This window comes from Leptonotus elevatus, chromosome 15 (genome assembly GCF_054856555.1).
Source record: "Leptonotus elevatus isolate MCC_2025b chromosome 15, RoL_Lele_1.0, whole genome shotgun sequence".
NCBI lineage: Eukaryota > Metazoa > Chordata > Actinopteri > Syngnathiformes > Syngnathidae > Leptonotus > Leptonotus elevatus.
The window spans coordinates 6537384-6555793 of record NC_141253.1 but is presented as its reverse complement, the minus strand read 5'-3'; the positions used below and the strand labels follow the sequence as shown (position 1 = coordinate 6555793).

Here is an 18410-nt window from a genome sequence, read left to right as displayed (position 1 = left end):
CCTAATCAAAATATTGTCATATACACTCATTTAATTGTATTTATTTATTTATTTTTTTAAATGGGACAGGACATATTAATGAATATTCACAAATGTAAATATGTATGGGATTATAGCCGTTTGACTAATTTGCGTCCCTAACAACTCAACTCAAAGGCCACTCTGAAAGGTGCAGTTTCTGACTTGGCTTTTTTTTATTGTGGGTAGTCAAAGGCACACCTGTGCACTAATCAGGATCTTGATATGGAACACCTGTGAGGTGGGATGGATTATCTCGGCAAAGGAGAAGTGCTCACTATCACAGATTTGGCCTGGTTTGTGGACAATATTTGAAAGAAATGGTGATATTGTGTATGTGTAAAAAAGTTTTCGATCTTCGAGTTCATCTCGTAAAAAAAATGGGAGCAAAAACAGAAGTGTTGCATTTATACTTGTGTTGAGTATACTAGCATCATACACAAGGTACTTGAAAAAAATGACAACAAATAATAAAAAATTGTATATCTGAGTAACTACGCCAGGGTTGTCCCCCAAAATGTATTTGAGCGCCGCATACAGAAATTTCAATGCAACATTTAAACCCAAGTTTAACATTACGAAATGTTGATCATTAAGTGCGATTTTTCGGAAATGTATTGCTCCAGTTAAGCCCGTCCTGCGTTTTTTTTTCTTTTTTTCTTTAATACTTTCAAATATATTTATGAATTATTTTCTCAGCCCGCCTATATGTGAAGCTCTCCTTTTCACCAACAGAGAAAAAAATCCTGGCACGGTGTCTTTTTTCAAGTCGAAAAACATAACCTGCTCGGCAGAGGTAGTAACTTCGTCGATGGTTAAAGGCAAGAGTGCTGCTCGCAAAGTTTTTGAAGGACTCTACAGTGTCACAGCTGTGCAAAATGAACTACAAGTAATTAGAACAGCTGCAATTGCAAATGACCCATGTAATCACAGAAAACCGTGCTCAGAAAGCAAGAGAGAACAGTGATTACATCCTGAGAAAACAACAAATGCACAGCCCCGGTCTACGCTGTCACTGTGTAGATAACGCTGGAAGTCAGTGAGCTTAAATCACCGTGAAGATCACAAACATTCATCATTTATAGCGTTTGTTTTAGCAGAACAGAACATTGCCATAAGGCAACGTTGCTAACATTAGGAACGCTCTGCTTTCAATTCGGACAGTTTTGGACAGGTCTGTCAAGTACATCTTTTTGTTAGACCGCTTACCAGTTTTTCACTTCATGAATTATAACTGTATATGAAAGTTAAAATAATGTTGAAATTGAATCAGATGCCAAACTGGGTTTTTGTCTGCTTTCTACCGGCTGCTAATTTCAAGCAATTTTCCTCATTGCTAATGAGTCGTCGGCCCACAGAATCAAATTACTCTAAATAGAGTCAAATTTACTCTACAGAATTTACTGTGTAGTTTTGTATTCGTTTTTGTGTGTGTGTATTTTGTGCAAGATAAAAAAAAAAAAAACATGACTATTGCATTGAGGTCATTATTGCGCACATCTGGGTCACCAATTGTGTAAATACGGTAAATGAAATAACGGGAAGACGAAGACAAGTCAGATCTCTTTTACTCTCCACAAATGTAAGTATTGTGTAGTAAAAATTGAACAAAAATATTATTTTGAAAACAACCATCCACAAACAGTCCACAGACTTTGAATTACAACAATAGCACTGGCAACAATACAACTTCAACCACAAAGGTTGATGTATTAAATTAATTGCCAAAAATAATAACAAAAGAACATTTTCACTATAATTATAGTTTGTTTTCTAAACGTAAAATATAGTTTCAATTAGTTTTCTTTCTTTTTTTTAAAGCATTTTTGTTTTTAGTTATTTATTAACGATTTCCCCCCTCAATTTTTGTTTTAGATATTTAACTAAAACAACCTAGATCTAATAAACTACTTCCCAGGTGTATTCATAAAATGCCTGTGATGTGCTTTGTTCAAATTACTCCAAATATGAAAAAGTACAGAAAACCTTTCAGCACTGCACCCACACCTTTTTACAGCGGCTTTGTGTTTCCATAACAACTTCTCAGCATGATTTCTGGGAGAAAAATGGCTGTCAGAGAAAGTGCAGGTGTACAACCTGCTGTTACAATATCCTTATGTCATAAAACTTTTGATTTTGCAGTCCTTTGTGCATGGAGGTAAAGTTAATAAATTATTATTATTAGCTGTACATTGTATCGTACAAATATAGTATAGATTACTCATTTTTACTCGTTTCTTTGCTCATTTGTTTGACACAATGGTGGTTCTGTGTCGTCTGTGCCGGTTGAGAAGAATGGATTTTGGCCACACACACAAAAAAAGAAGAAGCAGACACCGGTTTATAGTAGACATATTTGTGACGTTTGAAATGGGCTTTGTGTACAAAGAAAGCATCTTAGATCTTGCGGTTTGAAATAGGAGCACATATTTTTGTTAGATGCATGCTTCTTCTTTGATCTATTAAGTACTCGAATGTCACCAAAATAAAGGTCTCCTGTAACAGCATGCAGGTTTTAAGGTTATTTTCTAGGGCCACCGGATATATTTAACTGATGTGTATTAAATTTTGCTCTTTAAAAAATGTGTTATTTTTCCCCCCCCTCTATGTTGCCAGATGGCTAGCAGGAGTTCTTTGTACCCTCGCCATGGCCATCTACTTTGTTGGCATCTCTAGTAACTAGACAGCCTGTGCTTCCGGTTGTCTATTTTTAGCCGTTTTGCAACAGGTTTTGGTTTTAGTCAAGTGCAAAAGGAAGAATTTAAACTACTGGTATATTTTCAACATTTAAATTGACAGGACAATACTATTAACTCATTCACTGCCATTGTCGTCTATAGACGGTTTTTTTTTTTTTTTTTTTACTATTTCTATTAGTTTAACAATTTTTTCCCATTTTTGTTAACAAGAGTATGAAAGCATAGAATTTTTTTTTTAATTTGTGATTAAACGTGAGTTAGTTAGTGAAGTCATGCGATTAATTACGATTAAAAATTGTAATCGCGTGACGGCCCTAATTTTTAATAATCTTTTCTTAAAAATTAAAAAAACAATATTTATACATATTTTTAAAGATTAAAAATTAGGGGCAGCAGGCGATTACAATTTGTAATTGTAAATATTCACATGACTTCACTAGTTAACTCACGATTAATACCAAATTTTACATCTGTTCTAAATGTACCCCAAAAAAATTCTAGGCTTTCATACTCTTGTTAACAAAAATGGAGAAAAAAAAAAGTTAAACTAATAGAAATAGTTCAAATGATTTTTTGACGTCTATTGTTGTCAATGGCAGTGAATGAGTTAATAATAATTTCTCCATGACTATCTTGCTAGGTGCAAAGAAAGTTGAGTCGGGATGAAATTGTGTTTGGAAGTAAACATGTTTGAAAAGAAAAGAAAAGAAAAAAAAAGTCCACATGATACTTTGAACAATGTTCAGTGAAAGTACAACTGACTTTGACAGATTTGTTCATTTGGGAACATCAGTTATGGTGCAAAGGCGGCTGTCAAGTTTTAGATGAAGCAGCTGTTGGTAGAGTTACATAATTCATTACATTGCTACATGCACGTTATATAATTAAACATCTTCCTTGAAACAGCATTATCACACAGATGTTCTTTTTTTCACCCTTGTTGTTTCTTTCTGACCTGCATTTTGTGGCAGGAAGCCTGTCAATCACAAAGTAAATGATAATGCTGTCATATTTATTGCAGAGCAATTATTTATGTCGTTGAATGACGATAACACACACCACGACACCCAGGTCATTAAAAAGGTGGAAAGTTAATAAGTTGTCTTAGACTGTATCAATCATATTAGCCACTTTGCCTTTCCACATCTGGAGCAGAATTGGTCAATCAGCATATTTTTAACTTGAAAACTCAACTGGGCTCTGTGTGATCACTTGCATCTTCAGAAATTTACAACGGTGCCAAATTCCTGAGCAGAAAAATTACTGGATGAAATGGTGGGGGGGGGGGGAATTATGAGCATTAATTTGGCAACAACAACAATCGTTATTTTTTATAAAAACATAACTTGGACAACGGAATCAGTGATCCTTAACATCGGCAAATTAAATGACTTAAGACTTCAGAAAGCATGGGTGGAAACAAATTTTGCATAATTTGTTTTCAGTGGAAAGTGCTAATACTGACATTTGAAGGTGGCGCATCGCTAATGTAAGATATGTCACAATATTGATATTTTTGTCTCGAGATCATCCAAAATGTTTTCTTAAGGGCCGATAGCGATGCAGATTATTAGTAGTCAAGGATGCCAACAACCAATAAAACTCGTTTAAAAAAACTCGAACTGTGAACTTTATTGAAATGTTTTTAGCATTGTGTTTATAGAAGAAATTTTAAGATTTGCTAAATATTGGAGTTTTTATTTTATTTTAAAATTCTAGCAGAAAAGTTAAATAATTAAATAGTTTCCCACAGTAATTAAAGTTTTCCAAAATTTCGGTTGCCAGATAAAAAAACAAACAAAATAAAAGCTAATACCGATATTCGTTAAAATGCTGAATATCGGCGCTAATAATCAGCCCGGCTGATAATCGGTGTATCTCTATTTTGGTCGCGCACATATCGTGCATGATCCACAAGAAAAAATGTCGTTAAAAGGGCATTTGTATGATAAAAGCTGACTAACATGGCTGAGCACCACAACATGGCGGTGCAACTGTAGTTAAGCAAAATCCCAGCATTAAAATGAATAGCCACGCCCACCTGGCTAAACTGAGACACATAGAACCGTCCCAGTGGTAAACCATAAATTTAAAAGTATCTACTTCATGTCTTCCACCTATGCCCCCCCCCCCCCCCAACGTTGCTTCTCTCTTGTAGATTATATTCATGCCTTTTGATGTATCATTGTTGCCAGTCTCACAAAATCACTGCTGCATGAAAGAAAGAAAAGACAAAAACCCTCAGGTCTCCGAGAGACGCATCCGACTTTTCTTTTCACTCGCTTTCTCACGGAGCCAGCAGATATCCACTAAGGTGTTAGGAGTGTGTGGGGGGGGGGGGGGGGACATTTCAATGTGTTTAACAGGCCTGTTGTGTTTGTCTGCCTCACTTTCATCCTCCTCTTCGACGTCTTATGGTGCGGCTCTTTATTTATTTTTGCTATGACAGGTTGAAATGTATCAGATAGTAATTGAATGTGTCTTTTTCCTTTTGAAATGCTTCTTTTACCTTGTTTGTTGTGCTATGACACTGAACAAGAAAAAAAAAAAAAAACAGAACAGGATTTTCCACTTCATGTTGATCACTGCACGGACTGTTTTCTGCCTATTTTTTTTTTTGCATGTTTTTTTTGACCGTATTGAATTCTATGGTAAAAGTTTTCTTTCCAGTGGGACACGTGTATGGAGGACCAAAGCTGCCAAAATTAGAAATAAATAAATGACTAAATAAACAAATGAATGAATAAAAGAGAAAATAATATAGATATAAAAAATGTAATTCAAAAATTAAATACAAAAAAAATACATATAAATGGAAATAAAAACAACAACATATATATATATATACACATCCATCCATCCATCCATTTTCTTGTCCTCACAAGGGTCGAGGGGGGGGGGGGGGGCATGAGCCTATCCCAGGAAAAACCCTGGTACTCTCTCAAATGTTTTCCAATTTCAATACTGTAAATGTAAAGGATCGTAATATCGAGTAATATGGCGGCCTCGGGGCTATCAAGTCATATATACAGATCAGTGGTTGAAATGTGTCTAACTGTTCTAATAAACAAAATCATGAGTCGCCTAATTCAATTACTGTGGATGACATGAAGTCGTTCAACCTTACATGATATAAATTTATACATTTCCTGTCAACAACCGGCTATTATACGAACTTGATGGTTTTGCCACTGAATTGCAAATGTCTGTTATTTAGAAGAATTTTGTGTTCTGTTGTTTACTTTGAAGGGCAATCTGAAGCCATTAGTCCCAAGGTCTCATCTATTTTTCTTTCAGAAATTCACATTCAAAGCAATTATTTTGGTCCTCCTCGTCTCCGGATGTCTCACTTTGCTTTCTCCTCAATTTCCCTTGTTTCATTTATTTCACTAACCTTTTCTTTCTTCTTATCTTTCCATGTCGCCTTCCACTTAATCCGCGATTTATTTTTGCCCGTCTGTTCACCTCATCCATTCCCATGTTATTTCCTCTCCCCGTTTTGACTCTCACCTTATTTCTACCTCATTATGCTTTTTTTCACTTTTGCATTTGACTTGCCATCTTCCATTGTCACCGGCGTAACTCGCTCATCGTTCACCCTCCGTCCTCTTTTTTTTTTTTTGTCGAAATCCAAATCCTCTCCTGACTTCCCGTCTTTTTCCTTCTCGTTTATATCCAGAGGGGAGGCGGCGGGTTACCAGCGAGTGTTGCAGGTGGATCTGGAGGTGAACGGGCTGATGGTGACCGAGGGCGGCAGAGAGGTGACTTGGCAGGTGGAGTATCCGCTCACCCGCACCCAGACGAGTGAAGTGCAGACGCTCATCCGCCTGGCACCGCAAGACTTGGGCGGCATCGTACCACTCGCGATGGTAAGCCGGTGATGAATGAAGAGCATGCTTGGTTTTTGCTTCTTTTGTTTACCTTTTCAAGTATTCATATCCCAGACGATGTCCAAAACATGGTCCAACGAGTTCTACCCTATGTCCCAATACTTTTTGCCCATAAATTGAAACATGACGCAATCCGGTTGCATAGCGTTGTTCGGCCAGTGGGGGAACGCCAAGTCAGGAAAGAAAAGTTTGATGTCCACCAGTAACATCAATTATCCCGTTTGCTGGAGGGCTTGAGCGGGAGACATAAAGCGTCTCGGGCGTTCTGTCACTCGAGAAGGCCAGACAAACTCGTTCAATACATTTCTTTGCTCCTGGCTTCATTTTGCCACACGCTCGACGGGCAAAAGTCACGACTCGGGTTTTCATTCTGTAAAAAATCAAGGCAACTGTCATGAATCTGATCTACTGATATTTTAAGGAAGTAGTTATTTTGTTAACCACCCTGTCGCTTTGTTAAAATAATGTATCCTGAGACACAAGATATGAGAACATACAAAAAAAAAATACACTTACTTTTTGATTGACAGTGTCGGAAAATACAGCAATATGTTGATGATTGTGGTCATGGTTTACAGTGGTGTGGAACTGCAATGATTTATTTTCTTATATATTACAATTTGATGGTAACAAATATAATATGACTCTACGACAGTGCAGTTTTTGTTGAATTTTTCAATTTGTTCGCATATTTCAAAGGAAGTAAAAATTCTGAAATACATTTATGTTGGTTCCTAAATAAATATTAAATAGGGATGTTCAATACCACTTTTTTAGACGAATACTAGTACGAGTACTCGATAAGCCACCAAGTACTGATAACACAATACTTTTGATACCTAAAATTTCCCCCCAAAGAATGACAGATAATTTTAAAGACCTATATATCCCAATATATAATTTTCCCTTAAAATTGCATGAAATTGAAGGCAATTTAATATTCTTCTCATTTCCAGTTCCTAATTATAATATGGCTACAAGAGGGTGACCGATCCTGGTAACGGCCTGATACCGATACCTGGTATCGATACTCATTAATCCCTAATATCAAATACGTAAGAATGGTTAAATTAAGCAATATCTTCAGACTGGACATAAAAAGGTAGAGAGTTTCATTTTTATGGCACTTAATAACAAGAGTCTCAAAGGTCTTAACAGGCCCACAGTTCACAAAGATCGATGACATTCTCTTAAATAAATGCCAGGCAAGAAGAAAAATTAAAATCTAAAATTGGGAAGGAAACTTGAGACCTAATAATAAATATATATTAATATTAATATTATAATAAATACATTTTGTTAATTATTATTAGTATTAATAGTAATTAATAATAATAATAATTTTAGAAATAATTATATATATATATATAATATTATTTTAGATTTTATTATATTATTTTATGTTATTTATTTATATATTTAAATTAAATATAAATAAATACATGTATTATTATTATTAACTAAATAAACACATATATAAATATTATAAATAATAATAATAATTATTATTATTATTATTATTAAAATTAAATAGTATTGTGGCTCCATAAAATACAAATAAAAAATCTGTTTGAATGTCTTCTTTTATTTCTTTTTTTGTATTGCCTTTTGTTAGCAAGATTGTTGCAGAACAATGATGGATTACCATCAAACGTTTTGAAGGCGCGGGATACTCGCCTCCCCCGGTTATACCTTTCTTTCACCACACGTACGTGGGGAACACGGGAGAATCGGGAGAGCGGTTTCAAACTCATGAACAACATGCGGCGGCGGCGTAAGAATATGTCATCAAAAAGATGCTGTTTTCCATTTGATTGTTTTATATTTATGGCCTGGAGTTGTTTTTCATAAAATATTCATGGGAATAGAGTTTGATGGAAGTTCTTAAGTGGTGTAGGAGGACCTCGGGTGCTTCTTGGCTTGCGCCTGAATTGGATGCTGCATGCGCCGCCATTATGTTTTTAGCTGTCCATTTTCTGGCTGCCTTCAGTCTCCTCCTCTTAACAGCCACATGCAGAGAAGTAAATACAGGAGACCTTCATTCTTGGTTTTTTTTTTGCAGCTTTCTGTGGTTGTATTTTCTAGTTGAAACCCGCTCACTCGAAACCAAGGAAAACACAAGCAATGCGCAGTGGAAAAGCGGCATTTTCAAGGATGAAGATTCACCTGCAGGGATGGAGTGTAACAGGACCGGTTTTCAGTTTCTAGCTACAATAATTTACATTTCCGTTACCTGCCTTGTGCGGCGGGAGATCTGAACAGAACAACAGCGAGGGTGACGCAGCGCCAATCAGGTGGACAGCGGGGGGGAGCCCGGGCGAGGGCGTTTTTTTAGTAACCAACTTAAAAGGCGGGAACATGCGGAGAACACGGCAAGTGAAGAGTGAGCTGCTTTTATCACGTCCGTCCATGAATTTTTGATCTGGCTCTTGCTGTGCTGTGCGATGCTCTCTCATTAGGAGACACATCCAGCGTGGCCCCCGTAGCATTTGACTGCGCATCCCCATATGCTATCGTTAGAATTGTATTCCTAGCTTGGAAAATAGCTGCGTTTTCCAATTCAATCGATGCCAGCTGGCTGTTCCATAATATAATCAGAGCCATTAGCGAGAAAAGCCCAGCATTTGTGTTTTTGTTTTCTCAGGGCTTGATTGAGAGAGGGCTTTATCTGGAATAATTGTGGTTCGACCAAAAGGCCGCCTGCACAAGATTGATGCCATAATCGGGATGGCCTAAAGCAATGATGACAGCGTAATTAACAGGCGGCCGAGTCCTCTGCGGGCCAGATTAGCCCAAAGGGGGGGGGGGGGGACGGCTCCACATGCGTGTAATTTACACCTCGGACGTTGATATTCTGGCAGCCTTCCATCACATTGCGCACCAGTTGTTTTTGAAAAGGACACGTCATAAATGGGCTGCGCGGTGAGATTATCCTCTTGCATGTTAAGTGCCCTCGAGTCAGCATTCAGCGACCTCGGCGCAACTTAAAGCTTAATTAAATCCTCTTGTGCTTACACAGGGCTTTATTTTACCTCTATCTTTTTTTGCCCGTTATTTTGGAAACGTTAATTCTCACTTTTCTCTGGGCGGGTTGGCAGCTTCATGCGCGCTAAGCTTGTTTCTCGTCGGCGCTCTTGATAATCCTGAACAGCAAACGTCCTGAGAGGGCGAGATGAAGACAAAGAGAGCAAACGAGGACACTTGTAAACTTCATCCTTCCCTCGCAGTTCACTTTCTGGGCGCGGCGGGTTCGGGGAGTTAAGACAACGTCTGACACAATATGAGCGGAGCTGCTTGAGATTGTTTCATCAGCCGAAAAGGCCCTTTGTGTGTCTAATGTAAAATGAAAGGTGCATTAAGCGTTTAAAACCCCTCGTGGAGATGTAATAGCCATTTAAGTGTTTTTTTTTAAAAGCACACACAAACCTGCTGGTGACCCCTATTTGTGAAATTGAATTAGAAGCCCAAAAAGTTTGGGGGTGGTTATAAATGCAGAAAGCCTGTAATGCACCGTAATGTCATTATTATCACCGGACAGTGACATCATTTAATGATGAATGGCAATGCAAGAGCTGCACCAAAAAATGCATTCTGCTTTTCTAAGATAAAAATGCTGTGTTCATATAATTGATACACTCTAAAAAGAGAATTGTTGACCCAATTTAAGATTACAAATTGAATTGTTGATCAACTTTAAAAAAAAAAAAAAAAAAATTAAAAAATCACTTCAATTGGTAACACATGACTGAATTAAGTTGGTCCAAAGCCAATATATTAAATGTAATCAATTATGAGTTCATTAAACTTATTACTTTGGATTGGAGTCACTTTTGATTAACTTAATTCAGGTACATATATTAAGTTTAATGAACTCTTAATTAGTTAAACTTAATATATTCACTTTGGACTAACTTAATTCAATCGTGTGTTACCAATTGAAGTGATTTTTTTTTAATTGGGCAACAATTCAATTTATAATCTTAAAATTGGTTCAACAATTCTCTTTTTAGAGTGTACTAGAGATTTTTTCAGAGCGACACCAGTATTAGTATTCAACTCTTGATTAGTCACTGATACCAAGTACCAAATACCAAGTACCGCTAATACTTTTGATACATAAAAAATTCCCTAAAAAAAACAATGACAGATAATTTTAAAGAAATATCTATATCACCAATGTAGCATTTTTTTCTTTAAAATTCCCTTAAATTATTGACAATCTTCTACCATCTTTTTCATTTCAAATGCATGTTTTGTATAGGACTCACAAAAAAAGATATTTAAATAACGAAATAAAATGAGACAAATAATCCAGTGGCATATAAAAAAATAAATCCCAACCAAAATACAGTATGTGATTGTATGGCATCTTTCGTCCGATATTGGTATTGGCCACCATCGCAGGTACCCGATAACTTGAAATAAGGATGGTATCAGCCCAAATCAAACCTGGTATCTGTACTCGCCCATCTTCGGCAATAAAAAAAAAAGAAAAAAAAAGTGTGTACTAAGTAACCTGTGTTGGACAGGTTGATAACAGGCACATTATGAAAGCTACAAATAACTGTTAGAGAGGGCAAGAGTGAAGGTTTCATATTTGTGTTTTGTTTTTTTTAAGATAAAAAAAAAAGAGAGAGAAAAAAAAAGTACAGAGACGAGCCTGAAAAGCTCTGGGAAGAAAAATTATTTATGAACTGAAGAAACAAATATTAACCTTTACCAAAGTGATGGAAAAGCTAACGCTTTAAGGGGAAAAAATAGATGTGCTGATGATCCCAAACATACAAGGTCGTCTGTAAAACGCAGCCGAGGTGCTGCCATGGCTTCTTCTGGGAACAGACTTATCTTCATTGGCAGCAGAAAAAATGAAGCCAGAAGTCTACGGAAACATCTGCTCCAATTTAGATGGTACATCATGCTGCAAGATGATAACCCAAAACGCAGTGCCAGAATGACAAACAATTTCATCAGAGGCAAAAAGTGGAAGTTTTGATTGATTAAGTCAATTTCCAGACTGAAAGCCTAATTGACAAAAAGATCAAACTTCCATAAACAAACTAATTGAAAAACTCTTTTGAAAAGCAGCAAAAAAAATAAATAAAAAAAAAATAGTTGTCAATGGGACACAGGTTCGAGAGTCTATTTTAACTCATTCACTGCCATTGACGGCTATAAACGTCAAAAATTTAATTAGTTAAAAAAAAATTCCACTTTTGTTAACAAGAGTATGAATACCTTTTTTTTTATTGTACATTTAGAACAGATATAACAATGACTTCACTCGTTAAAGTCACGTGATTAATTAAAATTAAAAATGTTAATCACCCCTAATTTTTTATAATCTTTGTTTTTTTTTTAATAAATTTATGGCAGTGAATGAGTTAACTATCTGTACTGCTCACTTATTAATTTCAATTAATCGACTTCTTGTAAATGACAGAGGAGGAGTTGCTGATCATTGCACAGGTGTGCCTTACGGCCATTGTAAAATTTCCTGGTTGTTTCCAATGGGCATGCTGAACTGCAAGAATGCCCACCACAGCTGTTGCCCGTGAGCTAATCATTTTCTAAACTAAGCTGTCTCCAAAAGTGTTTCAGATCATTTGGGAGGACGTCCAATACACCGTTGGGGTGGATAGATTTTCTCGGCAAAGGAGAAGTGCTCACTAACACAGATTCAGGTTGAGAAGGTCACGAAAAATGGGAGCAAAAAAACACATGTTTTGCATTTATGTTTTACTGTTGATCCCATTTTTGCAGTTAGATCTCATTAATTACAAATATTTATATTCAATAAAATATATAAATAGAGGTTTGCATCTTTTTCTACTCCGCTCATTGTGTCTAATATAGCTCTATTTGGCGTCTTTCACATCTCGACAGCATAAATCGCATGGAGAGACTTCCACACACCAAATTCACGGCCTATCCACATGATCCATTTTTTTTTCTTCCGTCAAGGCCACGAACGCAGCCCCAGTAAACGTCAATCAGACTTTAATTTGGAGTTAATCCTGTCCGTCCCATAATTTGTAGTTGTGTTTGTTTGCTTATTTTTTGCTGGCTGGCTTTGCTTCGCTCTTTCCAGCGTCTTGTCAGTGGAGGTTGGCGGTGATTTGTTGAACCAGGCGCGTATTGCACAGTGGAGCACTCTGAATGTGGACAGGTTTTATGAGGAGCAACTTATTTATCTTTGCTAACCTCTGCAGTTCCCTCCTTTATGTTAAGCAATTAGCATTTAAAAAAAGAAAAAAAAAGGCAGAAAGTACATACCTCCTCCGAATCGTCAAATAGTTTTCTTTTAAAATGCAGATCAGTTCAGATTTTATGTTACCTAAAAATGTTACAGCTACGCCGTGTACAAATGCAGTACTAAATTGATTCTCATGCAGATGTACTTTAAAGTTCACCCATTACAAATTATTGAAGTGTATTTCTGCCTCCCTCAGCCTCCAAAAAAGTTCTTATTGATAGCTTGATTGAATTATTCCCATTTCTTTCTTTCACTTAACGTAATCATCGGATAGCAGCGTCCCTAGCTCCATACTTCATTTTGCCATTTTGACACCCTTTACAATGAAAAAAAATTATATAATCACGAATAAATACTCTATTTAAATGAGGTGAACTGTATTGCCTGGTAGAAATGATGCTGATAATAACTTATCAAAAACTTAAGGCAATAAGTTTCATACACACGGGGGGGGGGGGGGGGGGGGGGACACATTTGAGAACACATGACCTCCTCCTTGCTCTCAGTGCAGTAAAAAAATAGTCTCAATATTTAATCTTTGTAAATGCAACCAAAACTCACAGAATACAATAACTAGGCCAACATGTTGTCTTGGATCAATATCTAATTAATGAGCATAGAAAAAAATCACTTTAGCTCCTGATTTAATTTTAGTAATCAATAATGGTATTTCTTATTCCTGGTCAAGGCAGAGTGCCCCGAGCTGCTTTTTAAGCCTTTCGTGTCTCAAACTGCAAAAGTGTTTTTTGCCTTCCCAGTTTGCTTTTGACTTGATTTCATTCTCAGAAGTAAGCGCGCTTTTGAACATTCATCAAAATGCAACATGTATACAACATGAACATGATGTATGCAAAGAGGCTTTAATTGCAGAAGCATGCTACAAAATATGAATTCTTCAATTACTTAGCTTCTTGTATTTAAAGCTGTCTGAAACCGGGGTAATTAATTAAACTGATTGCGGCTTACGCCATCCGTCTCTACTCGTCTTGAGTAGCATTATAATTTCAGCTTTTTACTATAAAGATATGGGAAACACGGATGTGTCTTTTCCAGCCCGCACCTCTTATCCTTGCGCTTCTACCACATTGTCATCAACATTAAACGCAGTTTCGTTGTGCCCCTTAGTTTGCATCAAAATCAAGTTTTAAAAGTATATTTAACATATTGTCAACATTATGCGCAGCGTGTAATCGTCAACGCTGAGTTTAAACATAAGAAAAACAATTCATTGTGTACGGTTTGGATTTTGTATTCAGTGATTCCTTAGCACACCGCCACAAGAGGGAGTCGGCGTTCCACTAATTGTGTACAATGTGGATTCCATCAGCCACTTCTGGGAGCTTATAGAAAAAATACTGGTTGTCATGTGTGAAGCAGAGAGGACGTCTAAGCGAGGTCCAATGTGATAGGCTGCTTGCACTTTCGCCACTTTGAAATGAATTACCTTTTTTTTTTCCAAAGAGGAGGTGGGGTGAGCAGTTTCACACCAGAAGCGGAGGGCGCAAGACGAAAGAGACTCTTTTGATTAGTGAGCATTAGCTAAAAACTAAATAAATAAAACTGGTGCTAGCAGGTACTAGTTAGCCCCAATGAAAACATGAGTTGCCCACGGGTCTGTTCTAAAAATAGCTCACCAGTGACGGGACACTGTGACTTACTAATATAAATTAAAACATAAGACAAACGTGAAAATGTATTTATTCTTTCATTTAAACCTAACATGGTACACATTAATGTACCAAATATTCAACATTTTGTTTAAAAATAAAATAGATTGTGTTCAATAACAAAAAAAAAAATGCTGAAGTGTTTTTATAATATTTCAAAAAGTTATCACACCGTCCAGATCTAATATCTGCCCATGCTTACTGTAGCGTTAAATTTTTTGGAAATAACACAACTCATGCTAACGTTAGCTTACCCAATCCGCTCCTGTATCTTTGCTAGCAAATAGCTAAATGTTGTTTCAAACTAGTGACGTCACTCAGAACTATCAGACGGTCGGGGCGAAGTACAACACGAGTGTGGCAAACCCAGGAAGTCAATTTTGTATTTCTTTTTTTGCATTTGGCTTGAAAGCCGGAGGAAACTCGCTAAGTGTCGGGACAACACAGGATGGCCTTAGCCACCATTTTCTGAGTCCGCAGTGCTTACATTCTGCAAACACCTATCTCCCCCGCTGTGGCATCACCGTCTTTGACAAAAGATCAAATCTAATCTTATAGGTTTGATCCATACGCTTGCCCTTGCTTTCATTTATCTGCGGAAAGCGGCTGAGGGTTGCCATTCTGTTTGATACTGGTGGCGTGGGGGGGGCTGTGTAGGTGTAGGAAGCAGGAAGCAATTGATTTTTTTATTTTTATTTTTTTTGATAAATGATTTGAATTGAATAGGTGAAAGCCACTTTAGCACAGCAGGCTATACATACCACAATCCGAGCTGTCGTTTTGAGATTCGGATCGTACGGGCTTCTCAAAGCCAAACCTGCTGCTTTTGGTTCGCAAATTCACAGCAAGCAGCACACATTTTAAGTGCAAAGTCAAATACTGATCTGCAGGTGACATGACTTCATATACTTTTTTTTAGCAGCGGTTTCATAATTCTGCTTTTTATATGAAAAAACATTCAGATGTAAACCCTAATTGTTCTCATATTTTAGCCACTGCATGAACTAAACCAGAAGACCAGCACATCGCAAAGGGCCAAGATTGCTTTTGACATTTTTGTATGGTTAGGAATGTACCTTTTTTTTTTAAATAATGGGTCATTCCATTTCTTGTTTTATTACCCTACATTCAATTGTTGTATTAATGTAACACAATTGTGTAAATAGATTTCTGGAGAGTGAAGCACAAAGGTGATGTAATAGAAAGGCAACTCGGACACTACATTAGTGTAGCCTGATATCCAATAATAAAGGGGTTGTCTTGTACAAAAGACCATTTTGAAATTGCCCTACGCTATACGGTGACATAAAAATGTATTTGCCCCCTTTAAAAAAAAATAATAATTCACATAGTTTCCTCACTTTAATGGTTAAAATCAGCAAACAGCTGATCTGACAAGGATCCATGATTTGACATTATTAAGGAGGGGATTCATATTTAACTAATCCTCTGTTAAAAGTACTTGCCCCCATGTTTAAATCATGAATTATTGTGGCTAATAAAATTGTTCCGTTTATTTTCACTGGCGAGACGACACACAAGCCTTATAAGGTCCCGACCTGTCCAATCCACAAATCACCTAAATAGAATCTGCCTGATAAAATGAAAGTCGGCCCAAAAATGGAAAGGAAATTTAGAAGTAAAGTAACCGACATCTATCAGTCTAGTTACAAATTTCGGTTTCGGGGGTTCTTTTCCTACAAATTTGCCACTTTATAAAGTCGCAAATTTATGACTTTTTAAAGTGGAAAATTTGCGAGTTTTTTTTTTTTTATCGGAATATTTGCCCCCCACCCAAAAATATATTCATACGTGGCCCTAATACGCCATCGTCGAAAACACACCATAAGCCAATTTCTGAATGACTTAAAAAAATAATAATAATAAAAATGTAAAAAATAAAGGTTTTGGAGTGGCCTCGTCGAAATCCAGGCTTGAATCTGCACATAACCATTAAAAGGTTTCTCATGCTTAAAAATCCTCCAGCGTTGCCGAATTAAAGCAATTCTAGTGCTTTGAATATTACGACTTTCGTATCCTATGGCCGTCTTCTCACAGTGACGTTTCTCCAAGTGCCGTAGCCCCGCCGCCGGTTGTCAGTATAACACATCCTTTATCTTCTAACAATACGACCCCTACACTCTCCACCATTGTACCCCAGTTACGCCGAGGCATTGTGGCGTTTTTATCAACTGCAGTCTCGATCGCGACGTTGTTAAGATAAGCTGCTGGCTGAGGAAGACGACTTGCTTCTTGTTGTCGTTGTTAAGGGGTCCTGTGGTTTATATTTGGTGCTGCGCGTGTGTTGATAATACACCAATTTGGGTGTTTATCATGGGTTCGAGTATAATCGGACGCGCAAGTCTGCTCCTCAAAACCGCAAGGAAGGGGGTTTACTTCAGACAGGCAGACAAAGCCCAGTGAGACGCAGGGGAGATTGGAGAAGAAAAGAAAAAAGGCTCCACTGTGTTCTCTCACTGAATTTCATTTAATTTCGAGATGATGTGCCGGCTATTACATCAACTATATCAGTCTTCAATCAAAAATATTTTGCCTGGCTGAAACGCCGCTATTGAATGCTCGTTACCGGGGCTCTTTTTTTCATTGTGTTCTTCCGTAACAGTAATGGCTTATTGAGCCAAAAAAGCCATCACAAAGAGATAAGACGCCGCATATGAGGGGCACTTTCTCATAGGTTGCTTAATAGTCACACAGAAAAATGTGCACACTTAGTCTTGCAAAGTAATTATGAGAAAATGGGTGTATTGTTCACCGGGGGAAAATGGAGCAGAGTTGTTATGAAGGTATCGGATTGTAATTTAGTTTGAGAAAAACATTTTAATTTCTTTTAGATAAAACTTGAAAGAAGGCATCTGCTAATTTCATTCTGTAAATCAAAATTTTTCCATGGAGTTCAAATATCTTGGAATTAATTTGCTCCAAAGGCAAAACTGCTATCACATAACATTTAAACGGTACTGTTTTAAGTGAGATTATTAATTGTCATACAAGTGGAAGTTGAAGAGTTGAAACAAATGACAAATCCTCTTTCATAGTAAATGGCACCAATATTACCTGACCTTTCCAATATTATTTTTAGTTTGATATATTAAAAAAAAATAAAAATAAAAAAAAATCCTCCATGAGTGCATGGAAAAAGTACTCTGTTTGAGCTTGACATTGATATATTTTGTGACACCTTTTCTGATGCAGCTCGTACCATGAACTCGAGAATTAAGGTTATGTCAAATATTTAAACGTACCACACTCGTACTTTATAACAATATACCTCTACAGGTTGTAAGTATATGGCTAAAGAGTTAGCGGCTAGCTAGCAGTAAGTGTGAGAAGCTAACATAGAAGGGTACAGGTTCTTTTTTTAATAATATTAAAAAAAAAAAAAAAAAAAAAGTGGTGCTTTGTGACATGCATGATTACTGTCCATTATTATTAGAATTTTTATTAATATTAATAATAATATTACTGTTGTTGTTGTTACTTACCAAAAGTTATTTTGTTGATTATACAGTGACAATGATTTTCACTCATCAGTCTGCTAATTGAGAAAACATAATGATAAACATTACATAACATAAGGGGGAATTTTTTTTCCGCTACATTTCATACCATACTCCTTATAAGGGATGTTAGGCGATGATAAAATGTTTAATTGTAATTAATCGCATGATTTTATAGTGAACTCACGATTAATCGCAAATTTTGGATCTGTTCTAAATGTACAATAAAATTACAATAATTTTTCATACTCTTGTTAACATGAAAGTGGGGGAAAATGTTAAACTAATAGAAATATGGCTGCATCTTTTAGTCTTTGGTACAGTAATTTCATAATAACTCATAAAATTAAAAAGATGTACAGTAC

At 36.6% G+C, this 18410-nt stretch overlaps 1 protein-coding gene across 5 annotated transcripts in view; it reads left to right on the top strand.

Annotated features, from left to right (window-relative positions):
* LOC147161782 (transmembrane protein 132C-like) overlaps positions 1 to 18410 on the top strand; it is a 173359-nt gene that overhangs the window by 141250 nt on the left and 13699 nt on the right. For all 5 annotated transcript variants that reach the window (XM_086096140.1, XM_086096142.1, XM_086096141.1 and 2 more), the window contains one exon: positions 6397 to 6586. In XM_086096140.1, the coding sequence (XP_085952266.1) occupies positions 6397 to 6586 (190 nt within the window). The remainder of the gene's footprint in view (positions 1 to 6396; positions 6587 to 18410) is intronic.